Raw genomic sequence first — 27,251 nt, 5'->3', positions numbered from 1 at the left:
TCGTTTGGTATCCCATGGTATCTGGTACCATCATATGGTATCCTCTGGTATCTGATACCATCATATGGTATCCTCTGGTATCTGGTACCATCATATGGTATCCTCTGGTATCTGGTACTTGATGCACCAATGATGCTGCATGGATCCCATGGTTTGGAGGAATAATAACACTGCCTGTAGCAGTAGAGACATGTAATGTGTGTGTGCTGGATATTATAGAGAGAGCAAGATTCCCTCCAATGGTTGTCAGAGCAATAACAAGTGACGCACATAGCACTTCCCCTTCGCCTCTGTCACATGATCAGACGTAGTAAACGCTTTCATTCAGGTTTGTCCTTCTTGGCATCCCGTCTCTTCCCAGCTAGGAGAAGGAAGCGGATCAGGAAGTGGCGCTGTTCGGGCATGAACTGAGGACACCGGGGCACGGTTAGGTTGCTGTGGCGGGTCGGGTTCTGTCACTTTGTACTGATCATTGCCGTGGACTTGAAGGGGAAGCTCGGCGCCTTGTAGGCGGACGCTGTGCATAGCGGGGGTGCTGGGAGAGGGGCTAGCCGTGTCTATGGAGACCAGTGGCCGCCTGCTGGACGGCAGCCCCCGCAGCAGGCAGTAGTAGCCGATCCCCGGTGGCTGGAATGTGTGTCCCCGCGCTCTGGGGCTGGGCATGTCCGCCTTATCTGTGTGGAGGAGATGGACTGAGCTACATGTGCACTGCAGGAAGATGTGAAGGCGCCCAACACATGAGGCTTCTGTGACACCTTCCTACTTGTGGAGTATTACTATAAGATGGGAGAGAATAGCCCAGAACTGGCTCTCATGTCTATGGAGGAGGAGGAGGGCATAAGCCCAGATGACAAGATGAGGAAGTGGTTCCTGGATAAAGGTGGGCGAGAAGCCACCACAGTATATGATACCACCACTGTCCTCATAGAGCAGGACCACCAGCCCTCCGAAGAAGATGACGACGATGAGGAGGAGGATGAGAGTAACGTCGGCACTAACTTACCATTCCTTGATGCGGCCAATGAGGAAGGTTTATTGCTCATGACTGATCAGGACGCCATGTGCCAGGGCTATGTTCAGCACATAATCTCACCAGATCAGATTCACCTCACCATTAACCCCGGCTCCACGCCTATGCCCAGGAACATTGAGGGCGCCACACTGACTCTACACTCCGAGTGCCCAGAAACCAAGCAAAAGGAGGTAATCTATTGACTAGTGAGCCATAACCTATAAATAGTATCCGCCACCTCGTCTGTTCTAGTAAACACTTGACTTATCAGAAAATAAGAGTTCTAGGACATCTTTGCTTTGTGCTGGTCCAGTATTTATGAGAAAGTTGACAGCTGGGTGTTCACTTGTCAAAGAGGTGTGTTCCTACACAGTCTAATAGTGTCAGGACTGACTGGACAAATAGTGCAGAAACACTACTCCAACTGAAAGCCCATCCCCAGTGGTCAATGTATTCACATTGTAGAGTTCTAAGAAAAGATGATTTAGAATAGTTATATTGAGGGAAAGTATTACAGGGGGTGCACCAGCATAAGAACGTTTACCATTGTAAGTACAATACCCTAATAGGGTCAGCCGTATTGTACATGCTCTGGTAAACCTTCTCCTTCTGTCCAGAGGAGTCACAAGTCACGTGATCTACTAGCAGCCACTTTCAGAGCCTTTGGTGTTCTGGCGGGTCATAGCTCATACCTATATGTATGTGTCTCTGTTGGAGGGGCACTTGGATGTCTTTGTTACACCACTTCAACCAGTCACAAGAAGTCCCAAATGTGGCTGTTCAAGTGACCTGCCGCTTCTCCAGGCTTTGGGAGAAAGTTTACCAGGAGAAGTACAATATGGGAGACACTATTAGGGTGTTGTATTTATCCTGGCAAACCTTTTTTATTTGTGCCCAATACCATTCTGGAGAGGTGACTGAATGTACTATATAGTAGTATTATGGGCATGATATATACACCGTGATTGAGGGGGAGGCCCTGACTGACAGGAGGACTGTGGCAGTTCAGTTCTTCAGCTGAGTGGCTTCCAGTGTTTTATAATTTTATTACTCCAAGGTCCGTGTGAATGGGCATCTGGGTAAGGAGGAGCTGGATTTCAACATTTTGCAAGGATTTCCCTGAATTGGCAGTGCCCTCTATAGTAGGTAATGGTTCTGGGAATCCTAATAATCAGTATTCGGTCCTGTCATTCCACAAATCTTAATGTCTTCTCAATGCACATAAAGGGGTGTTCGTGTGCACCACATTTAAAATGCAAAGTGTGACCCAGAAAAAGTTGTTGCAGGGAGCGCTAGATTCATGAAGAACATGCGCCACAATTCATGAATCTGGTGCACCCTGCACACTACACAGGCAAACTGCACATAGTACACACTGGACTGTTCTTAGTAAATGTGTGTAGCTTTTATAATGTTGTGCACCAAGTGCCTTGGTCCAAAAACTCCCTCCCTTGCCACTGGAAAAAATGAGTGCTAAAGGGTACAAAATATACTGTCTATATACATTATTCTTCAGTGTTGATGCAATTTCAGACACCACACATGTGTTACCAGAGCACCCAGTTCAAGAAGGTTCAGTTCTCGCAGATGCCGTTACAGGTGCCATTGACACTTACACAGTTTGGTTACATATTTTGAGCACAACACGATATGTGATGCTCCGCCAATGCTTTGTCTACTGACAAGTAGACTGTATGTGCATGGAAAAAGTCTCAGCCGTAATAGTACACTGGATACCTTTTAGTAATGTGTGCACAGACGTAATTATACCCTCTGTTTTGCCCTCTCGGTATTCAGACACTTATATTATCCAGAAATGGCAATAACCTGGGAAACATGACCCTCAATCTCTGGCTGCCTATGAGAAGTCTCCATCAGATCTTGTTCAAAGTTTGAAATTCACATTTGTTTGTGGTGAATGTAAACCCCTTTAGGCAAGGATCAGTTGAAGCCTGTAATTTAAAGTTAGACTATTAGGTACCCCAAAGATACGACCGCGCAGTGAGCAAATGTTGCACCTATGGCACAGTTTTGGTTGCCTGGGGTAAAAACTCCTCCCCCTCAGACCCCAAGAAATAGATGTGGCAGACGTCTGGTGACTTACAGCAGTAGAACGGGAAATCTATATCTGCCATTCCAGATGTCTTCATCATAAATCTTGCTTGGTGTGTGAAAGGCAAGACATATATTCACCCAGTTCCACCCCTTCAGTACCACCACAGTCAAGGTATTGGACAACTGGATGACCTGTAGATGTTTCCAGACATAATGTCTTGTGGCCTTGTATATTTCCCATAGCTGAACCATCCTCCATTGCAGATGATGTTGTATTTACTAGTGGTTGACACATGCATAGATTTCTGATGCATCAAACTTAAAAAAAAAAGTCTTATGCGGGGGTCTCTGTCTCGTGGCTGGTGCAATTGATCCACACTGCATTCTCCGCTTGGTTGAGGGTCACGCTATTGAGTAGTCTCTATGGTCTACTTTAGGTGGTGGGGTGTCAATGTTACCCTGAACCTTTGGGTTGGAGCTGGCACCCAATGTGCTACTGTATGCTGAATGGATGAGTGACCTCCGTGTTCTATCCACATATGGGGCAGTTTCATTCTTAAAAGAATTATAAAAAATAGTTATTTTATGAAACAGAGGTTTTATGATAGGTGCCAGAACAGTTTTTCTCAATTTAAGTCAACTGTAGTGTAAGCTGCATCAACATGTGGCCCCCCACCACTTGTCCAGCGTCTTTATTGGGGTTCCTGTAGATCGCTGTGTGTCACCAGTTTAGCACTTTGGAAGCCTGCAGCATACTCTTGTGTAATGTTATGAAAGCCTCTCTCTCAGAGGGTTGTGACACTGCAGTTTCTTGGAGTGTTACACAACTGGAGGGTGGGTCACATGTGATAAGGCCAGCCGGCGTGCCACAATGAGCCTTCACAAACACCATTCACTGTCAGAAAGTATGTGCTTTCTTTTCTGACACATCCTAGCCTCGTGTCTCTATTTAAAGGAAAAGACCACTTAGTTTAACAAAAAACAAACCAAATACTCGCCTGCGATCTTCTTCATCCAGGTGGTGGTCTTTAATCTTGACAAGCCGGGATCACCTAGAAAAGTGTCCGGCGCTCCGAGATGCTTATTATGCACGCCCTATCATCTTCCTCTCCCATGCTGATGTCACGCAAGATCATTAGGCAACAGTCTTTTAGCTAACAGAATTTTTTAACTAATATTATTAGATATATTTATATACATACCATATAAATTCGTGTATAAGCTGAGTTTTTCAGCACAAAAAATGCATGTTTGCATACTCACCTTCCAGTGCTCCCAATGCTACACACGGCTCCTTTTCTTTCTTCTCTCTGCTGTAACAGTGGGCAGAAACGTGTTGATGCGCCCTGCTGGCGCACACTATGATGCGGCGGTGTCCCCACTGATGAGGGGCAGCAGGGGGCATTTCATCAGTAGAAGGGGGCCTGGCTGCTGGGGGCATTTCATGATTTGGGGGCCGGGGGTGCATGGGGCATTTCATAACTGGGGGGCTGGCTACATGGGGCATTCCATCAGTAGGGGGGTGGCTGGCTGCATGGGGCATTTCAATACTGGGAGGCTGTGACCAATTCATTTTCCACCCTAGGCTTATACTCTAGTCAATAAGTTTTCCCAGTTAATTGTGGCAAAATTAGGGACCTCGGCTTATAGTTGGGATGGCTTATACTTGAGTATAAATACGGTAGTATAGTTCTTTATCTCTAGTGCATAATTAAATCCATGGTGCTGTGCATTCAATAAGGGGTTCACATACAATACATAAAAACAAGGTTAGAGTGAATACGAGGGTTTCCAATCTATGTGGCAGGATAGATGGAGACACAAGTTGTGGGAGTGTAGAGCAATGGGGTAATTGTGATTACGGTACATAGCTTAGAGCAGTGATGGCTAACCTATGGCACTGGTGCCAGAGGTGGCACTCAGAGCCCTTTCTGTGGGCACTCAGGCCATCACCAGAGATGACTCCAGGCATCTTCCTGCAGTCCCAGACAGCCCAGGACTTGCTGTGTACAGAGCTATTTTAAAGTGACAGCTCTTCCTGGGACTATTTTCTGCTTTATTGGTTTCCTCAGGGTGCTGGTATCAATGAAAACTGTGACAGAGAAGGGAGTATAAATCACAAATTACATTTCTGTGTTGGCACTTTGCGATAAATAAGTGGGACTTGGTTGTAGTTTGGGCACTCGGCCTCTAAAAGGTTTGCCATCACTGGCTTAGAGGAATAAAAAGTAGACATACTTGTTTGACAGAAAGCAACATGACATAAAACATAAATATTGCATTTATAATGTTGCATTGATCAAACGCAGACACATTTTCCATTGCTTGTGAAAAAGAGCTTATGTGTGTGGAGATTAAAGCCATCCTCGTAAGGTTTAACACAATCCGCTGAAAACAGTAGTATCAGCCAACAGGTCAAAATACACAGGGCATCAAGACCCCCTCAGATTTCAGGACCACTGGAGATTGTGGCAAGTAGACAAGTCATTACAGCATTTGTCAGAGTTGCCTGGATCCTTTTATAGAAGTCATATGTAAGTTACTTCATATACACACACAGTAGATCTTCATCAGAAAACATTCCTGAGTATAACTTTGGCCAAGATCACATCTGTGTTCATCAGTTACGGTTCCCCCTTACTTTATTAAATAGCAGGAATAATAGTGCAACCACCTGTCTATTTTTTTCTACTATTCATTACGGAAGTGTAATTTGCTCCGGATCCTCTCCTGTGCAGGAGCAGGAGGACCCAGGAGTGGTAAGTACTGCTGTACTGTACCACTCTGGGTCCTCTCCTGGGACAGTTCTGAAGCCGCACCACGTGGAGGAGAGAAGAGGAGCTAGGAAGGGATAGGATTTTTTTGACTGCTATTTTTTTTTCACCACTATGTGTCTCCAGCATTATTATCCGCTACGCGTGTCCAGTATTTGTCAGCTCTCCACAGTATTTCTGCTCTGAATGCAGTATTTCGCTTATGAGGTGCTATTTATTCCTGTACTGTGGTATACAAGGGTTCTGGTTACTGTTCCGGCCCCTTATAGTTGAGGAGTATAGCATTATGGCCCTCCTGGCCCAGAAATAGAACAGACATTTAAAGAAAAATTTCATATTTTTTTATCATTTATTATGTTAGGGTAGCTCAAGTCCATTTTATCACTAATCTGACTCCACGGTTCTGACATTTATACAAGAAAATAATTTTTAGGACTTAATAAATAATTTTCTCTTCCTTAGAATTGGAATGCTAGCATCAGAGTTAGACGGTAGGGCAGCGATGGCGAACCTTTTAGAGAGTGCCCAAACAACAACCAAAATCCACTTATTTACCGTGAAGTGCCAACATGGTATTTTAAACTAACTTATTGCTCTCTGTTGTTCCACAACATTCAATAGTATCGGTCCCCTGAGGACACCAATACAGTTGAAAGAAGGAGGGCAGATTCAGACTCTCGTAGCTTCTCTCCAGGGTCTCTCTGTACAGGGAGAATGGTGGGTCCAGTAAGATAACCTCCAAAGATAATGCACTTCTTTCATCACCTTCTCACTTTTCCCATAGTTCCAAACAGCCAATGAAGTGTCGCTTTAAAATAGTGCTGAGAGCAGCATCTTTTAAGTTGCCTGGGACTGCAGAAAGGACCAAATTCACATGATCTGTTTGGAGAACTCTGTCCTGGGGCGATGGGCTGAGTGCCCACAGAAAGGGCTTTGAGTACCACCTCCAGCACCCGTGCCGTAGGTTCACCACCACTGTGGTAGGGCATTCCAGAGAGTTTTTGCAGCTAAGCTCGCTAAAGATGTGAGTACACATAATGGTGAAAATTGACTATATGCCAGTGTCCCACCCCTCTGGTACCAGCAGGAGTCTCCAGTCACTTGATGTATCTGGCAGGTGGCTGCTTCGGCAGACATTTCTACGGGTCCTGCTTGAATTGTGCTATAGCATGCAAACTTTCAGACCTGAATGGTCATAGGCTATAGTGAATGTGCAGGGATGGAACACCTCTGTTCCTCAGCCCTGCACCCCTTTATGCCCCTCCATGCCCAGTTGCTGTGTAAATGATGTGTAGAGGAGAGGATCACAATTGCTAGTAATTGTGATTATTTTCAGGGCTTGTACACCAAATAACTGGGGTACAAGTCCTGACAAACGGTATACAATGTATCATGTCACACTTGCTATGGCTACTGTTTTGGAAGCGAGAGAAGGAAGTGATCTTGCAGAGTATGCATTGCTTTTCAGGAAGTGAGTTTTGGCAAGAAATCCTTATTACTGTGATAGTTTCCATGTAGTAGATGAACTGTGGAATAGTACATGGCATACTGCTTACTGCGGCACTTGGGAGATGTGGAGGGAAGCAGTATGTGCAGAATATTTTATTTACTAGTAGTGGTTATCAGGCGGGCACAAGTGATGGTTACACAAGTGATGTCCATGTATTCAGCATGTTTTCTCCTCATGTCTTCTACACTGAGCTGATGTGTGTGTGTGTTGTTCCTGTATTTCAGGTGAAGCGCTACCAGTGTACCTTTGAAGGCTGCCTCCGTACATACAGCACAGCGGGCAATCTCCGCACTCACCAGAAGACGCATCGGGGTGAATACACTTTTGTATGCAACCAGGAGGGCTGTGGCAAGGCCTTTCTTACCTCGTACAGCCTCAAGATCCACGTTCGTGTACACACAAAGGAAAAGCCCTTTGAATGTGATGTGCAAGGTTGTGAAAAAGCTTTTAACACTCTTTACAGGTGAGAACGTCATGTAGTATCTGGGGGCGACTCCCTTGTATATACCTATGTTTTTAATGAATACCAATCAGACAACCCAGTTCCTGTATAGATCCTAACACCAAGACAACAACAACAATACCAATAAAGGCATATAGGGCAAAGGTCAATACCCAACATAGACCAAACACTGTTCGTTGGGAGTAAAATATCAACAATCTTTATTATAAGCCATTTACAGCAATCAAGACAAATGTTGTTAAAACACATAAAATATTCCACAAGACACAAAAAAGTGTGGTGGTGGTCCAAAGCAAGTCAATATAAATACATCTCCACTATAATGACCAAGTACAAGTTTTATACACATTCATATTACCCACCCGGGCGTGACATAATGCAAAACTGCGGGAGAAAGGCTTGACCACCACCACAGCACCCCGACGCACGTTTCGCCGTAGCTTCTTCCTGGGGGTGTCCTGGTGGTGGTCAAGCCTTTCTCCCGCAGTTTTGCATTATGTCACGCCCGGGTGGGTAATATTAATGTGTATAAAACTTGTACTTGGTCATTATAGTGGAGATGTATTTATATTGACTTGCTTTGGACCACCACCACACTTTTGTGTGTCTTGTGGAATATTTTATGTGTTTTAACAACATTTGTCTTGATTGCTGTAAATGGCTTATAATAAAGATTGTTGATATTTTACTCCCAACGAACAGTGTTTGGTCTATGTTGGGTATTGACCTTTGCCCTATATGCCTTTATTGGTATTGTTGTACCTATGTTTTTAGTCTGTTCTCTGGAGTTCAGACAATGGGGTAGATCTATCAAGGTGTCTGAAAGTCAGTATATTTCTAGTTGCCCATGGCAATCACAACTCAGCTTTCATTTTACCAGTGCTCGTGAATATTTTAAAGGGGAGATGTGATTGGTTGCCATGGGCCACTAGAAATATTCTGACTTTAAGACAGCTTGATAAATCTGCCCCAATATGTTGGCCCTATGATCATGGCCATAAAAGTTATACTTTTTGTTATCTGGTTTTAGTCAGTGAAAATTGATGAATTTAGATCTACAGACAGTCCCCGGTTTACAACCAAGAGAGGTTCTTTAGGTTTGTCCTTAAAGGACCTTTAGTATCAGTTTTACTGATGATAGACTTGTCCTGCTAAGAAGTTCTTCATGACTTCTTTTATTATAACTCCATACGCTACAATTGCGGTTATATAGAATTGATGTCAATTAGTCTCGGGTGCTCCGGCTACTTCACTGGAGCAACACAGAACACAGTGAATTAAAAGACAAAGTGCTCTGGTGGGGTAAGTTGAATTTGAATAGAGTAATTCATGAATTGAGCAGGGAGGTCCTGTAGACTTGGCTTATGGAGAGTTCTTGTTAATTCTATATTCATTTTACATCTTCTCATAATATTTTACTCTATTTTTTTTTGTCCTACTGCATTAAACTCCTGCAACAGGAAGCTTTTGGGGAGAAATAACAGAAGATACCACTCTGTAGGGCACCCCAGGCTCACACAGCGACTGAAGGGCACTTCTGCCCCCGCAGGCTGTTTGTGATGAATTCACGTTTCCTGCACATGTTTTGTTGAGAAGCATCACATGTGCAGTAAACATGAGCACCAACGGCCTCTTGGAGAAGTGCGGGGACCCTCGCCTGGGATGCCCTCTGAAATGGTAAATTTACCATTTTCTCCAAAATACTTCTCCTGCAGGGGTATCCTGCAGAAGGCGAAAACCTTCAAAGCTACAGAACTCCTTGCTGCATTGCTTACATTAATAATGTAAAGGAGAAACGTTATATTGTATAGTAGTCCTGTATGTTTTATTTGTGACTGCTGCACAGAAATCCCCTATAGAATGAATAAGTCTCTATCTGATATTTAGCCCAGTGGCCAGAGTGAGAATTGCAGGATGAAATGTATATAACATAGGAAAACCTTCCAAAACATGGGTTTTAGTATAAAACTTGGTCATAAAATAGGTACATTTCTAGTGACACCTAAGTGTTTACAGGGGTTGGCCACTTAATGATTTTTGTCAAGTGTGCATCATTTTCTTGATGTAAAGTGAAGCGTCCTACCTTTTCACCTCATCTGTCAGACATTCCTGACAATGAAATGGCTGCATATGGAGGGTGATGGGATTTCTGTCCTTAAACAGTCACCCTGACAGGGCCTAATCCTAGTATTGATGAATATAAGATCAAGGTCCTGCCAGGGTGATTGTTCATGGATAGATAGAGGTCAGAGGTCAAATGACCCTCTGTGTGCAACCATTTTATGGTGAGAAATGTCTGGCTGATGAGGTCTTGTGGTCTACTATTTTCATGAGTTGTCCAGAAAGGGACCCTATGCTCATGGTTAGCCCCTTTTACCAGAGATCTCAGGAGATATCCTACTAATGACCTGGCAAGCACCACCGCACCCAATTCACTCCAGACTGTGTAAACCGCACCATGTTCCCCAGGAAGTTCCTTTAGGGTGCGTTCACATGTTCAGTTTTTCAGATGCAGTTTTCAAAACCAAAAGCAGGTATGGATCATAACCGGTGAGAACATATTACTTGGAGAAGCTGCTCCTCCCATTTTTTTTTCACTCTACTCCTGGTTTGGACATTGTTAACTGCATCTGAAAAATTAAATGTTTGAACGCAAGAGTTCACGTAATTCACCTGAGACAGCAGTCAACCAGAGCTTAGCTATATCAAGACAATCCTGTAAACCTGGTATTAGTCAGTGTGACAGGAACAAACCTAATATAATGATTTTCCTTACTTAGGTTAAGAGCACATAAGAGACTCCACACGGGCGAAACATTTAACTGTGTGACAGAAGGCTGCAGCAAGTATTTCACCACCCACAGCGACTTACGAAAGCACATCCGCACGCACACCAGGGAAAAACCATTCCGGTGGGTGTCATTCCATGAGTTCCCACATTCTCTGCCTCTCCCATAATAACAATACTTAATGGAATACTTTTCTGCTGATATTTCGGTATATGTTGGGTAAAATGTCATAAATGTCATATGTTACATGATACCAGATACTTAATGAAGTATTACAACGTGTGATACCAGAACAATACTTTGCACAGTATAAATAAAGGGGCTGTGCACATTGTTTTGCAAGATGAAGTTTTTAGCTTATTGGCATTTAGAGTGATATCTTATTAGATACATCTCTTTATACCAGTGCATTAGGCTCGTCATAAAGCATAAATCTATTAAAGATGAAATCCCCACAATGACAGTATGATATATAATTTAATTATGCATCTTGTGTCTGGAGGAACACCTCTGAGATGGGGATGTACCCTGTATGTCAGGTGATGGGGCTTTCACTGATGTCCTGTGTCCCCAGGTTATCGGGGAAACCCAGCAGATGGACATGACTTGAGCCGTATGCACCGCCACATCCACTGTGCATATTTTTTGGATTCCCTGGAGCAGTAGAGACCTCAGTATAGTCAATCTGTAGCACAGATTTCATAACTCTGCTAGAAAACTATTCTAAGCCTCAACAATTTTTTCCATTGTACTGTGTGACTGAATCATATGTATGATTCATCTCTATTTTCCTTGTGCTTTAATTATGTAGATGTGACCATGATGGATGTGGCAAAGCCTTTGCTGCCAGTCAACACCTGAAAACCCATGCCAGGAAGCATACAGGTAAGCTGTGCCAGTGTGCTACAAAGCATGGTATAGTGAGGCTAAATGATCAGGTCTTGTAGACTGCATCTTGTCTTTTTTCCAGGGGAAAGACCGTTTTTATGCACTAGCGATGGTTGTGAGAAAACTTTCAGTACTCAGTACAGCCTCAAAAGTCACATGAAAGGTCACGATCTTACTGGTGTGGATGATCAGTTCCCTAGCAATTCAGAGGTACTGAATAACACTGGCCAGCCCTTCTAGATTTGTGTATAGGAAGTACATGGGGATCATATTTTTACCTATAGACTTCTATAGGTCTTGTGCCTGCTCATCTATTCTCTGTTTCTGTTCTCTTTCAGGATGCCAACCATTGGCTCTGCCTCAGTGATTTAAGCACTTTATCTACTGATTCTGAATTGCGGGAAAATGCAGATAGAGTAAGTATAGTCAATTTTCTTCGTAAAGGGATTTTTTCAGTAAAGGCATTGGAAGTATATAATTCAACCATTGTGTTCCCTTCTGGTTGCTTTAGCATAAAAACAAAAACGTGTTGCTTTCTTTTGTATTCTCTTGTATTGTGCTGCAGTTTCTGGTTCCCCTCTCTTCACCCTGTCATTGGTCCTGTTTATGGAGTGTCTCAGAAAACCAGAGCGCAATAGGCTGAAAAGCACTGCCACCATGTTGGGCATGTCTGACATCTTTGTATGTGGCCAACCCCATAATGTATTAAAGGGAACCTGTCACCAGGTAAACCACTAGGCAGTTTTTTATGATTTCTGCACATGTGTTTATCAATGTCCAACTTTACCTTTACGAATATAACTATATTTTTTAGGATAGACTGTAACCAGTCAGGGGGGCGGGTTTCGGGGAACAGTAGTCAAGCATTCATCCACCCTCCTGGCCGCCTCATCAGGTAACTCCCACCTCCTTACCAGCGTGGAGCGGGTACCAGCCCTGCCTCCTCCTTCTTGGTCTCCTCCCTGTCCTCCTGCGGTCTTGTCCCAAAACTTGTGCACCCGCTCTGGCCCTGCACGAACTCGGGGGAGAGACGGCCACTGCTCATGCATGAGTTTTAAGGAGGCGGGAGTTACCTGACGTGGATGAATGCTTGACTATTTTTCCCCAAAACCTGCCCCCCTGACTGGTTACTGTCTATAAATATAACTATATTTTTTCAGGATAAAGGTAGCGTTGGACATGTGTAGAAACCATAAAAAAGCGCCTATAATGTACATTTGCTGATTTATAAGTGGTTTCCCTGGTGACAGGTTCCCTTTAAATGAACCCACCTAAAATAAGATCTTCATAAAAACCTATGACCAAAAAAACCATTGCTTGCTGGTGTTATATTGTCATAAACATTTTTCAAACCTCTGTATCGCGGTTTTAACACTTTTTAAAGTTCATAGCAGAAGCTACTTCCGCGCTGCGCGTGACCGTGCGCACGCAGCGCCGAAGCAGCTTCTGCTATAAACTTTAAAAAGTGTTAAAACTGCGATACAGCGGTTAATAACACTAACGAAAGTAAGTACCAGCACCAGCTCACTCTGAGCTGGTGCTCGGTACTTACTGCTTACCCCTACCATTTGAAATGGTAGGTTTCCTTTAAAGCCCCTTTCACACAAACGTTTGAAAACGGCCATATGCTTCCCATACCTTTACCGTTTTCATACGAGTAGCATACAACCAAATTAATTTCAATGGACTATACTGCCATCCATTTAGATGGCCGTATTGTCCACTATACCATGAGCAAGAATTACAAAAATATAGAGCATGTCCTATTTTCTCCAGTATTTCTGTTCCGTATGCCCCATAGAAGTCTATGGGAGCTTTTAGAATACATGTTGCATATGGTTGTGCACTGTATACTGCCGTATATGTGCAGTATCCAGGGAGCCCAGAACCAGTGGGAGGTGCATTCTGTCAGCCTTCCATCATTTGCCAGCCTACCATATTTTATGCGGATACGGTACAGATACAGCGATGTGCACAAAAAACGACACGTATATAAGGATTCATACAGCACAGAAATACAGAACTGGAGAAATGATATGTCTGTGTGAAAGGGGCCTAACTTTCCCTGGAGTTACTAACATGGGTGGATCATGTCGTCTCATGGGTGGCAATGTCCTAGCTTAGCTGGTTTCGTAATAGATGCTGGTGAGTTTTGTAACCTTTTGACTTTCACCTACTACTGGCGGAATAGTATGCATTTTATCTTCATACAAGATGGCTATGGTACATTTTATGCATTTACTCTAATATAGATTTTCCTTTTCTGATTTAGAGTCCTGGACAAGCCTTGGGTTCAATATTATCACAAGACCTATTTCAGTCCATGTTTCAGAGTCCGGAAAGCATAGAAGATAATGAGTTTGCTCATCAGACAGGTATCATTAGAACAGAAATGTAATTTTAGTTTAAAAATATCTTTTTACATGGCCAACCCCATGATGTATTAAGGGGAACCGGCCATTCAAATGAACCCATCCAAAATAAAAACTTCATAGAACCTATGATTAAAAAACATTGCTTGCTTGTGTTAGGTCCAAACCTTTTCCAAACCTTTTGCTGGACTCGTGTCTTCAGGTCATATAATTGAACAATGGTGGGTGGAGGTTTTATTCCAGCAGTGAGAATGCTATCTGTCTCAATTCTTTTTCTATTTTATTTATATATGATGTAGTGTGGTGTCTGTGCTTAACCCCTTACCGACATGTGACGTAATAGTACGTCATCGGGGAGCGGCGATCCATCGCCATGGTAGCTTCGGGTCTCACGAAGACCCGAAGCTACTTCGGGTTAACCCATTCATTACCATGTACTGTCAGCACATGGTAATGTATGAGTAGTAAAATCCCCATATACTTCCATACTGTAGTATGGCAGTATATGATAGGATCGATCAGACAACCTAGGGTTAAAGAACCCTAGGGAGTCTGAAAAATAGTAAAAATAAAAATTAAAAAAAAGCTAAAATAAAAAAATTATAATAAAAAAACCTAAAAATTCAAATCACCCCCCTTTCCCTAGAATTGATATAAATATAAATAAACAGTAAAAATCATACACATTAGGTATTGCGGCGTCCGAAAATGCCCGATCTATCAAAATATGATAATGTTTTTTCACTGCGTTTAACCCCGTAACGGAAAATCGCGCCCAAAGTCGAAAATGGCACTTTTTTGCCATTTAAATTTTTTTTTTTAATTCTATAAAAAGTGATCAAAAGGTCGTACAGTCCTAAAAATAACCATTGTAAAAGATCTGTAGCCCCACCTGACCACTCCGGGTTCCCCCACTTCCCTCCCACTGGCGGTACGCTGTATGCATTTTATACTACATAGCGGCACGCTGTATGCATTTTATACTACATGGCAGTATGCTATATGCATTTTGTCAAACAACATTTTATTTGATTTTCCAACAGAAAATTTAAAATGCATAACAATCAGGTGACATGAACATGTTACAGGTATCATTATTACTTCCTACATGGTGCATTATTTGAACATTCCACAGAGCTATATGCATTTTATACTACATCGCGGCACGCTGTATCTATTTTCTACACTGTATTTGATATATTACATATATGGGGGGGGGGGGGCTGTCTTTCTATGGCTCGCCTCAGGCAGCAGACAGGCTTGGTACACCCGATGGACTTCTACTCCTACTCATCCTCCATGCAGCTTGATTTGATTTCATAGTCCCCTCAAACTATCAGAAACAGCCTTTAGGAAGATTGTTAACCCCTTGATATCTTCATAGTAATTGAATCAAAATGGAGGTGATATTTAGAATGGTCACATTTTGTAAGGTATACGTTCGTTTAGCACTAAAATTTACACATTTCCAAAAGATAGGAGTAGAGAGGGCAGGAGTAGAAAAGCATCAATTCTGTGCTGGATTTTTTACTTTGGTGTTCACTGTATAGCCTAATAATCATGTTATCTTTATTCTATGGGTCAATACGATTACGGTGATACAATACATTTTTGTATTGCCATCTTCCAAGTGACATAACATTTTTCCTTTTTTGGCTACGGAGCTGGTTAATGGTTTGTTTTTTGCGGGACATGTTGTACTTTGCAACAGTATCATTTTGGAGTACATATGTTTTTTATATCGCTTTTTATTGCATTTTTTTGTGGGATTAAAAAGGTAAAAATCATAATACTTTTTTTTTTTACGGCGTTCATCGTTCAATAATTATTAATTGTTATTGTACTAGTTGTTACAGACGCGGTGATACTATATATGTGGGGTTTGTGTTATGATTTAGAATTTTTTGTGCATTATATGTTTCTTTATATGTTTTGGAGCTTATGGGGATTTTTATTGATTTATTAATTTATTTTTTATTGAATAACATTTTTTTAATTTCTTCCACCTCAGGACATGAACAAGCAATCACCTGATTGCTTGTTCATGATAATACTCTGCAATACTAATGTATGGCAGGGTATTAGCAGTGTCAACGCCATCTTTCAGGCAGTTCCTACAGGCAGCTCTGGGGTCCTGATCGGACCCCAGGGCTGCCATAGCAACGATTGTGTCGTCCCCCTCCCCCCAATGACAGCGCGGGGGGGAGGTTCGATAGTGGGTCAAAGACCTCCCAAAGGCAGTTTAAATACTGCGTTGACTGCCACATTTAATGGATTAAGCGACTGCGGGTGTTATACTGGGGTGTAGCCGGCACCCTCCGAGTTTCCCAATGCAGGTATGGCTCCGATCCAGAGCTGAGTCAGCATCAGCTCAGTGACCGATATATCCGCCACGGAGAGCTAGGTCACTGCGCTCAGTGGCGGATATATCTGCCGTGGAGCGGGAAGGGGTTAAGTAAACAAAATGCAATAACAAAGGAAAAATGGGTCTCCACAGACCCCTATGGGACTATGGCAACTGTGTTAATCTATATGCCGTATGCAGCATGAGAAGATGGGACATGCTATGGGCCACACTGGGCACAATTTCTAAGCGGACCATTGTTCATTCGATATAGGACCCACATATCAAAAGCCGCGTTAAATGGGAAAGAGATATGTGCATTGCCTAGGGATTTATTTAATAAAACAACGTTATAGAAGGAGATGAGTCCCTTGTGGACTTCAGAGCTCTATTCAAGGCCCCAATGTAATCTGACTTGCACGATTCTGAGTGTCGTATGCATGCCGCCGGTGGAGATATTGATAGAACCATGCCTGTAACATAATAAAACATTTTTAAAAAGTTTTTTTTTTTTTTAAACAAAAAATGGAAACTAAACTGTCTAATGAAGAAAGCCCTTTATAGATTGAAATGAGCGTAGCAGCCAATCACAATGGGGCTTGTTTTTCTGCTTCCTTAGATAATTATTACAGATGGTGGCTGTTGCATGTTACTGAATTATCGTTGCTATTTCAATAATTGGTGGAACATTGAAAATGGGGAAAAAACAGTGGTGCGTCTTATAGTCCGAATGTAGATGTCAGCCCTCCACTGCAGGAGGGAATGGAGGACGACACATGGCAGTAAGCGCAGGGGCAGTGCTGAGATTGGCTCCACACACAGCTGCCGCCTGCTAGTTTATGTGAGCAGCGGAGCTCAGTGATCAGGGCAGTGCACACAGACGCCACTTCCAGGTTATCAGATGAAGGGAAGCACGGAGCTCTCACTGTGACTGATGCCGGACAGGTCACTATCTTCTCCCAGAGTCCCAGCTGCTCTGCTGCAGGGGCATCAGATAACACTAAAGAGAGGACATGACATGTGACTAGTGCTTCAGTCTCTGCTCCTGTGCCCGCTGTGCTGTTCTCACAGGTTTGTAAAACTGAACAATTCCCAAACAGTGCTTGTACAAGGTCACAGGAGCTTACAGTCTATGTCACCTCCTGTGTGCTCCTCCTCAAAGATTGTAAGCTCTTGTGACCATTGTACAAGCACTGTCATGTCCTGTGTCCCCTCCTCATAGATTGTAAGCTCCTGTGACCATTGTACAAGCATTCTCACCTCCTGTGTCGTCCTCCTCATAGATTGTAAGCTCTTGTGGCCATTGTACAAGCACTGTTATCTCCTGTGTCCCCTCCTCCTCATAGATTGTAAGCTCTTGTGACCATTGTACAAGCATTGTCACCCTGTGTCCTCCTCCTTATAGATTGTAAGCTCTTGTGGCCATTGTACAAGCATTATCACCGCCAGTGCCCCTCCTCCTCATAGATTGTAAGCTCTTGTGACCATTATACAAGCATTGTCACCCTGTGTCCTCCTCCTCATAGATTGTAAGCTCTTCTGACCATTGTACAGGCACTGTCACCTCCTGTGTCCCCCTCCTCCTCATAGATTGTAAGCTCTTGTGACCATTGTACAGGCACTGTCACCTTAAAACTTCATCAAATGTCACACAATGACTCCTAATAAAAGTATCCCCTACACAGTCCCCTTAGGCTACATTCACATAAGCTGCTCGCCCCCTACCCCTCTTCAAAGAGAAACATGGCTGCACCGCCCCGTAAGGCGCCGCTACTTTACTGTTACTTTATTAAATATTTTAGCACACTATTTGGGGAAAAAAACATTTTTTCTTATTTTTCCACTTCTAAAACCTAGGTGCGTCTTATGGTCCAGTGCGTCTTATAGTCCGAAAAATACGGTAATACTATGCTGTGCTCGGCAGCACTACACTCACTACAGTCTCACTACAGACCAAAGTCCCTGTACATGTGTCATAGAGACATGAAACCAGACTCTTCATCATGGCTGTATTTCCATTCCACTCCTTCTGGCAGCACCTGTACCTTGTGTATTCCGTAGTGGCCATACAGTATGAGAACATTTTCCAGGGTATCTTTGCGTTTTAGACCATGTTTGTTGTACATTGAAATGATCATGCTTTTTCCATTGTTCCATAGAAGCATTATTGAAAGGGTGGACTTCTGAAACCCAGTCTGTAGGCCCAGCAAAGACCAGCACAACTGATCCGTCATCTCTGGTTACCCCTACTATCAACCCAAGCGCCATCTCTGAGGCTTCCCTGCAGACTGCACCTAGCACAACGCTACCATCCGGCACCATGGGATGTGGGACTCTGACAGCACCAGCTGTGCCCACCACAGCACCACAACCTCTGGAAGTGCCTACTCATACTGGGGGTCCTTTTACAGTCACCACGGACAACTTCATAACTCCACAGACCTCACAGCCCTTAATAGAGGGATTGACTGTGGTTGCAGGACCTACACTGCCTGTAGGAGCCACATCAGACAGTGTTTTACCAACACTGGTGCAGGCTGCAGTTTCCAGTGCCAGTACTGTGCTGGGCAGTAACCCTGCCATAACATTAACACAGACTCCTAACACTGCCATCTTGCAGCCCAGAATAGTGATGGATGAGCAAAATCTTCAGTGGATTTTAAATGGAACTTCCCAGAACCATGAGCAGTCTGTAAGTATTTACCATAAAAGAGAAAACCCTGCCGGCTGCCATCACATGATAGACCAGCAGGAAAGTCATCTGATCATAAGCACTTGTATTCTGTTCCCATTTTATACTGTGCTTCCTTTCTTGTTCTTATGGGGTTTTTTGGAAGTTTACCATTGAGGTTTATATGGTTTTCTGCTATCCTTTTGTTTTCATTGATGTCCATTAATGGGAGAAGTTTTGACAACAGTGAGGGAATGTCATTACCCTGCCATGCCGTGAGATCTCTGCAATAAAACTGCTCAGAACCCCTCTCCTTAGATGCTTTTAGTTTAATTAACTCATAGCAGAAGAGGAGGTTGTGGAGAAGTTTACTACAGAGATGTCACAGCAGTCTTTGGATTGCCCGCTCAGTCCTCCAAGTCCAGCTACAATCCTGGAATACAAATCCATTTTTCACCATTCTGCTACTTACAACACAAATAAAGATATGGCTACAAAGATCTCCAGAGATGCTGCCTACCCCCAAAACTGTAGCAAAATTCACTTTGATTTATTGCCTTTCTTGTTGCAATTCACATTATAAGGACAGAGGAACAACATCTATTAATGATTGATGTATTATAGTGAGACTATGTTTACACAACAGATCAAAGGAAATCTACTTTCAAAATGAAGTATGTTACACCAGGGACACTTACTCATAGTTCCAGGCAACGTGACTGTGCTAATCCTTTTATATTTGTCATCAATGGCCACCTTACTTTTAAAATGATGCTAATGAGTTTGTGGGTCTCTGGGGGTGTTGTCAAATCCCCTCAGTGCTGCAGCGTCACAGGCTATTGAGCAGAACATGCCTCCCCTCCCTCTGCCTGTGTAATCTAGCATCAGCAGGAAGTGCAGGAGGAGGGGACACCTGCTCTACTCATTGTAACAACCAGTAAAAAGACATCGCTGAGGGCCTCGGAGCCCTCATTAGCAAAATTTTAAATGTTGATTTTAGAAGGAAGGAAGCCATGGATAACAATTATAAGACGATTACCAGAGTCTCAGTGACTGGATCTATGAGTAAGTATAGATCCATTTTATATAGATTCATTTTTATGGCAGGTTATATGTGAATATCTTCAGGAAACTGATACTGAAAACCTGTGTGTGTTTAGTCCGAAAACTGCTTTTCCAGATAAAGGAGGTACACGTACACAAATAATATATTTGGCTCATATATATATTCGAGTACGAGCCAAGATTTTCAGCACAAAAAATGTGCTGCAAAACCCTAACTCGGCTTATAGTCGAGTCAAGAAAAAACCCTGTACTCTCCTTCTGACAACCCCCCCGAAAGGTCCTCTTCTATCCATCGCGGCTTCGGCATCATCTCCGTGTCCCTGCGCGGTCCATTGCAGACATAGTGACGTCAGACGCACACTGACATTCTAGTGTGTGCGCCGGCTTCAGCACATAAGATTATGTCAGCAAGCGACTGACATGGTGCCTGCAACGGACCATGCGGGGCCAATGTCGGAGCCGCAGTGTATGGAAGAGGACCTGCCAGGGGATTATATTGGAAGCAGGGGCTGGCAGCCTATATACTTGGGTGGGAGCTGCAAGCTATACACTACAGGGGCAGGCAGGCTATATACTGGGGGGGGGGGAGCTGCAGGCTATACACTACAAGGGCTGGCAGGCTATATACTACAGGGGGGGTTGTAACCAAAGCATTTACCGCCCTCGGCTTATAGTCGACTCGTTTTTTGGGTTAAAATTAGGGGTCTCTGCTTATACTCGGGTTTCTCAAATTAAATTCAGCATTGGGATCTTCTCATAGCATTAATTTTCAGATTAGGAAAACAGGCCACCATTCAGAAAATCCTGCAATGCGTTCCTTTTCTCTCCTTTAATCCTCCACACCTTACTGTGTTTTACTTATCTAGAGGAAGTAATGAGAGCACATAGCATAAAGTAAAAATCCTCACAATTCTCCAATATAAATTCACATTTAATGTCCGACTGCAGTATGTTTGGCTTCTTCCGGGGAAAGCTACCGTACCTTCCCATTACAAATACACATTTAATGGCACTTTTAGTTATATAATTCATATTAAATTATAGATTTTATATTTTTGTAAAATATTTGTTTTTACAACCCACAATAGTTATTACATTTTTATCCATTAATTAATTTAATGGATACCTTAGTTTTCTATTCCAGACATTTGGCACAGCCATGAATCTGGATGAGGGTCTGCCAGGTTGTTCAGCGGTGCCTGTGCTGTAACAGTTTGCTTGTATCTGCAATAGTTTTGGCAGGGAACTTCCCGAGCTACAGATATCCCATACACATGGATTGGATGCCTTCAGCAAACTTGTTTTGGAAATGTCTGTGAATGAGAGAAGATGTGGTTTTTCACCTACTTGTTTTATTTTGTTTCTTTACACAGCAGCAAGCTCCAAAGGTAGAGAAGGTCTTTTTCACTACTACAGTCCCACTTACTGGCACTGCAGGTAGGTCTCTCATGCTCACATTTTAAGGCTCTGTGACCATTGTGTCTATCATTTCAAGTATCTCATCTCATGCAGTGTGGGCTTTCTATTCCAGCATCTAATATATTGCCACAGGCATTGATATTCACATCATTAGAAGAAACTTGTGGGATTGTTCCCACTGATCTTTCAGCTAAAGGCTTTATTGGTCCTTGAATTTTTTGAGGTGAAAGATCAGTCAGAGAAAGGTGTAAAGATAGGCTTACTATGGAGAGGTTGTGTTAAAGAAAACCTACCATTTGATTTGATGCATTATGAAGCAAACCTACCTTGAGAATGCTGTAGCTACACCGATGCAGAATCATATCTTGGTTAATCCCTGTGCTGAATGTTTTGCTGATAAAACAGATATAACATTATGATAATGAAGCTCTGTTGCTTCTATGGCTCTTTCAGTGCTTGCTTCAGCGCTTCTCCTGCCAGACAGAATAATCATTTGCTGCACCATCCCCCAGCTGCTGTGTATGAGTGATCCAGCTCAGGTTGATTAGTCATGCTTGGCTAACCTCCATTAGTAATTACAAGCTCGGTGTCTAATGTGTTGATCTAGGCAGCCAGCCTGACCCAGCTTTCCCAAGGTCCTGAATGGTATAATGGTTTTTTCAGCAAAACCACTCAGCTCAGGGATTAACCAAGACATGATTCTGCATCAGTGTAGCTACAGCATTCTCAAGGTATGTTTGCTTCATACTGCACCAAATGAAATGGTAGGTTTCCTTTAAGAACTCCCCTGTATTGCGATATGTAATAGTGGGCAGTTACCACTGACTAAGTCGTAACCCATACTGCATAGGTGTCCCATGTCATTTCAGCTGGTAATTCTCCTTACATGTGTGTCTTTCAGGTAATGCTGTCCAACAAATTGGGTTGAGCCTTCCTGTAATCATCATAAAACAAGAGGAGTCATGTCAGTGTCAGTGCGCCTGCCGAGACTCTGTTAAAGAGAACTCTGTAAACCGCAAGGGATGTTCCACTTCAGAAACTAACTCTGACCCCAAACCAGCAGCTGAACCACCCCCTCCTGACATTGTTTCCCTTCCACCATCACCTTGTGAAGGCAGCAGTGGACACTTGCTCAATTCTTCAGACTCTCAGCCATGGACACCGCCTTCTATAGGCATTCCAGATTTCCTCTCCCTCCAGAGTCCAGAGAATCTGGTCCCTGTGGAAGCCTTACTGCAAGGAGATGACCTCAGCCTTAGCGGTTTTTCTAAGTAAACTGGAAAATCAGCCAATGGACTGTTTTTGGATATTTTTGTAGTCTTCTTACTTGCAACATTGAACAACCATCTCTGGCGATCTAACGCAACTGACATCTCTACATTCAATCCATTTTAGTTTTTGATGAGTTTTATTTTAATGTACACAAACCCCCAGTGGAATTAAAAGTAGCGGCTTTACTTTTTGGCACTGATGAGGGTTGTTAGCTGGGTCACACCCATTGCTTTATTGCACTATATGTCACTTTCTGGAATTTTTAGGGGGAAATTATAAATATTCACTGGAGTTCATGTTTTATGAAATATTGTTACTAGACATTTTACAGTGGGACAGATATATAAAAAGAGAAAGTTTTATTATTGGCTTTATGTGCATAATTTCATCAAGAGATGCTAAAAATCTACCGATTTTATAATGTTTCATTCTTGGAATGACCTTTGGGTTCAGGTTCCTGCACATAGGATGTGCAGTTTCTTTGGTCGGTGTCGTTTGTCATTGTTGGGTTAGCTTTGGCCACATTCCGATGTCAAGTGAAAACTACTGACAGGGACACAAAGATGGGCAGGTTTTGAATAGAAGTTAATGTGGATGTGTTCTACAAAACCTAACACACCTCCCAAAATTGACATTCCCTGCAAGACTTTTTGCAGTGCTACATATTGGTTTTGCCGTAGGAATATGTGGGGTGGATCCAATCTTGTGGACTGCAGCAGTTGCATTTCTAAAAGTCAAAGCATAGTTTTACACCAAGTCATCATCCTTGTTACTTCTAACTTAAAGAGGACCTGTCACCCTGTTTAAAGTAAACGTCTCCTAGCCCTACCCCAGTAATAGCAGTGTTGAACTGCTAGCTTTATCGAAACATACTGATAAGCTAACAAACACTGCAGTACATAGCCCTCTGAACACTGGCCCAAGCATTCAGCGTATTCACAAGGGGGGGGTCCGAGGAAGTGGTGACTGATGCTAGCCTGGCATATGGTGTCACCCCCCCCCCCCCCTTATGAATACACTGCCCCGCTGTAAGCTCAGGCCGGCATTCGCAGTGCTATGTAATGCAGTGTCTGCTAGCTTATCGGTATGTTCTGATAAAGCTAGCAATTTAACACTGCTAGGGAGCTGCTTACCTTAGTAAATTCTACTAGAGAGTTTATACAGCGTGACAGGTCTTCTTTAAAGCAGCTACTGAATGATTCTATTAAAAAAAAGTGGTCATACATGTGTTCCAGCACTATGGATAGAGGAGGATGCCTTTAAATATATATACATCTCCATCACTGATCAACAGATAATTAGAAATGATAAATCAGCAGATGTCTGGTAGCAAGTCCATGGGTTCCTAATACAATATAAGATTCTATACTGCTGCCTTTCACTCCTATGAGACATGTGTATGACTCTAAACCAACCCCTAGGATGAGCCTGTGTTGGCATGGTTGATAGTACATCACTAAGGAATGCCATTTACAATTTTACAGAATGAAACTCTATAATTCAGTTATTCTTGTTTGTCTGTTTGTCATATGTGGGAGGTTTTGTGCTTTTTTTTTTTTTTGTATTTATAATATAAAATATGACTTTGTGGCTTTGTAATAATCTCCAAGGAGATTCGTAGCTATCAGAGGCTACCATTTGTAAATTTGTTGTTAGGAAGTATTCAGGGACTTGATACATTGTTACATTGTGCCTTCCATTGCCAGTAAAATGTGAAAGTGGGAAGAGCTTTTTTTTTTTTTTAACATGGTAATTATGTCATGTACAGTATGTCCAATCTTCTTCTACAGTCTACTTGTGTTAATCTTCACAACCTACTTATTCTCACCTCCCTGATTAACCCCATTCTGTGAAAGGTATTTTTACTTATACCATTGAAACCTGAATTACAGTCGTATGAATCCCATCCATCACCCATGTACAAAAAGAACCCCAGCAGAGTAAATTGAATTTTTGCTGCACCATTTGCTTTTGCTGCATGTCAATTCAAATGTGGAGCCCTGCTCCAGGTTACTACTATTAGCCACAAAAAAAAATTCTGCATAAAACCCACTGTAGGTATTACTGAATTTATTGGTCTTCTTGCTAGGATCTTCCATGCTACATAGTGACAAACAGTAGGCAGTGCAGATACTCTACAAAGGACTATACAAGTTAGCCTGTGACCAGTGGAAGTGCTGGTTTAGTATTGATGGCCTACACTCCCATTGAAAATAAATGGGAACCGCAGTGGTAATAATACCTTACACCTGAAAGAGGGACATAAAACCAATGTCTGGTCTGTGTCCCTGTGTATACAGGATGATGACAGGACAGCTGCGGGTGTCAATCAATCAAGTATTAATGCCCTACTCAGCCGATAGACTGTCAATACTAAATCATCCTGTCCAATGCCTTTATTGTGGTTTTCTATTAAATTCTTACACCATTTCAAACTAATGGCTACGGACTGCTCAGAGGTTTGGCTGTTTGATGTGGAAGATTTTGACCAAAAAAAATGACAATATGATCCAGCATATGACTGGTCGATTTTATGCTGGGTCATCAACATGAGACTTTTTCTTATGAGACCAGTAAGAAGTTAGTAGGTAGTTAAAGAGACCCTGTCAGATCAATAACACACTCTAGCTGCAGTTGCTCATACTAAAGGAAGCAGCTCCCTATCCCTTCCCCAGTAAGCGTATTGCTAAATCTGTAGCTTTATTGGAACATAACGAAAAGCTAGGAAACGCTCCAGTAGGTCGCGGTCCGGGGTATTCATGAGGAGGCGGTGACTGCAGCATCGAGTCTGGAAGTCACCACTGGCATCTGGCATGGGAGTGGCGTCCCCCATCCCCTGCCCAACAAGATTCTGAAGAGAGGGGAGTGCCCTGACGGCCCCCTCATGAATAAGCAGGACCACCGGAAGCTAGTTCTGTTGATCAGACGGCTACGTACCTCAGCGTTTCATAGCTTTTCAGTATTTTCCAATAAAGCTAGAAATGTAACCAAGCTATTACTGCGGGAGGGCTAGGGAGCTGCTTACTTTAGTATGTGCAGCTAACATGTTTTAATGACATGAGAGGGTCTCTTTATGGGTTATTTTGGAAAGCCAATGAAGCAACATCCTGACAATGGGGCCTTATAGAAATGGTTCCAGCTTATTTTGTAACGGGTCCTGTACAACGGCTAAAGAACATTTTATTAATATGTCCATTTGTATTTACAGGTTACAGTGAGAATGGAGCTATTTATTAACATTGTGTGAGAGTATGTAAAGTATCTAGTATTACATTTTCTTCTGTTAAACAGTTTCATCAATCTGAGGAGAAAGTTATTACAGAAATCTTCATTTGCGCCAAGGAGAACTGCCAAAAATTCCCTTCACTGCGTTATTGAGGGTTTTAGACATTTTTGAGATATATTTATAACTATTTTGAAAAAGGGGTATGAAACTAAGCAAAAACATAGGTAGTATAAAGTACGACAAGACAGTCCTAGATTACACCAAATTTACCTTATGGAATCAGACACTTTGACACACCTGTGATAAAGCACTCGCACTAGTTAATGGCGCCCTACTCTACCTTTTGTATGCTTTCATATGATACATATTTCAAATGGATATGACAGAAAAAAAGTCTTCAGATTTAGAATATAATCGTGTACGGAGGTACCATCCAGTGGTTCACACAATACCTACTCACAAAGGGACTGCTGTATCCATCACTCTTTAAAGGGGTTGTCCAGGATCAGGAAATTTTAGATATTCCAGTTCTGGGGGTATAAAAATAATAAAGAGTTCATACACTCCCTCTCCATCGCACCATCTGTTACACCGCCAGCATCTGCATACAAACAGTGACTGCCAGTAACGGATGCTGCTGTAGCTGTACAGAGGACCGGTGGAGGAGAGTATGCCCTCTAACTTTTTTTTCATACCCCATGTGGACACGTATATAAATTTCCCTATAGTTAAACAACCCTTTTAGGGTTTGACATTTGTTATAAAACATGTTTGTATTCACAGCTTTTCCAGAAATTGTCAGCCTTTCAGTATTCACCTTGGGCTCCATGCACACACATGTATATGGTGGCTGTGCGCAATCTCACAGCTGCCATAGCGGTGCATTATGCTCCCTATGGAGAGGGGAGGGGTGAGGAGTTCTCAGCCCCCATTCCTTCTCCACATGTACTTTGGCCCAAGTGAGCACATAGACATATGCCTTGGAGCCTAGTTAGTGTGCAGATTCTCAATCTTCCTCCACATTATTCTAAATGGGAGAATCCCCCGTCCAAACAAGGCAAATCCTCACTAGACACTAGTTTTGGATGGTACATTCTTTTTTTCTTATTGTTTTACCTTCATGTCAATGCTCATACCTCATATTCCTAACAAACATTGACAATATTTTGCTACATAATCCGTGTTGCTATGTTTCTTATTTGCGTATAGTAAGTGGCATATGCTGCTTCTAGTTTTGAGATTTCAACAGACTAATTTTTGAGAGAAATGTGTATACAAGAGAAGAATGTTTATAAGTAAACTAAAAATATACAGTCAAATGCAATTTCCTAAGTATATCAAATGTACAGTTCACTATACAAAATAAAACTTTTAGTTCCACTTCTTACAAA

The 27,251-nt window shown here is 42.6% G+C and overlaps 1 protein-coding gene across 2 annotated transcripts; it reads left to right on the top strand.

Moving 5' to 3' along the window:
* The first annotated feature begins 299 nt into the window (after positions 1–299).
* MTF1 (metal regulatory transcription factor 1) lies at positions 300–27,251 on the top strand. Of its 2 annotated transcripts, none has more exons than XM_072136741.1 (10): positions 300–1,203; positions 7,576–7,814; positions 10,595–10,726; positions 11,415–11,488; positions 11,574–11,701; positions 11,830–11,907; positions 13,764–13,866; positions 18,367–18,899; positions 21,320–21,380; positions 22,264–27,251. In XM_072136741.1, exons 1-10 carry the CDS (start codon positions 784–786, stop codon positions 22,635–22,637), a joined length of 2,142 nt encoding a protein of 713 aa, XP_071992842.1. In that variant the 5' UTR covers positions 300–783; the 3' UTR covers positions 22,638–27,251. The 2 variants fall into 2 exon arrangements, with proteins under 2 accessions (XP_071992842.1, XP_071992841.1); XM_072136740.1 differs by having other exon boundaries at positions 21,317–21,380.

Source organism: Engystomops pustulosus, chromosome 2 (genome assembly GCF_040894005.1).
Source record: "Engystomops pustulosus chromosome 2, aEngPut4.maternal, whole genome shotgun sequence".
Taxonomy (NCBI): domain Eukaryota; kingdom Metazoa; phylum Chordata; class Amphibia; order Anura; family Leptodactylidae; genus Engystomops; species Engystomops pustulosus.
The sequence above is the reverse complement of the archived record's forward strand: the minus strand, read 5'-3'. Positions and strand labels throughout refer to the sequence as shown.

Excerpts from the sequence above, each read along its gene's own strand:
- MTF1 (XM_072136740.1), top strand. The coding sequence starts at position 784 with ATGGGAGAGAATAGCCCAGAACTGGCTCTCATGTCTATGGAGGAGGAG. Across the intron at positions 7,815-10,594 it reads GCTTTTAACACTCTTTACAG|GTTAAGAGCACATAAGAGAC; the intron begins GTGAGAACGTCA and ends TTCCTTACTTAG. Across the intron at positions 10,727-11,414 it reads ACCAGGGAAAAACCATTCCG|ATGTGACCATGATGGATGTG; the intron begins GTGGGTGTCATT and ends TTAATTATGTAG.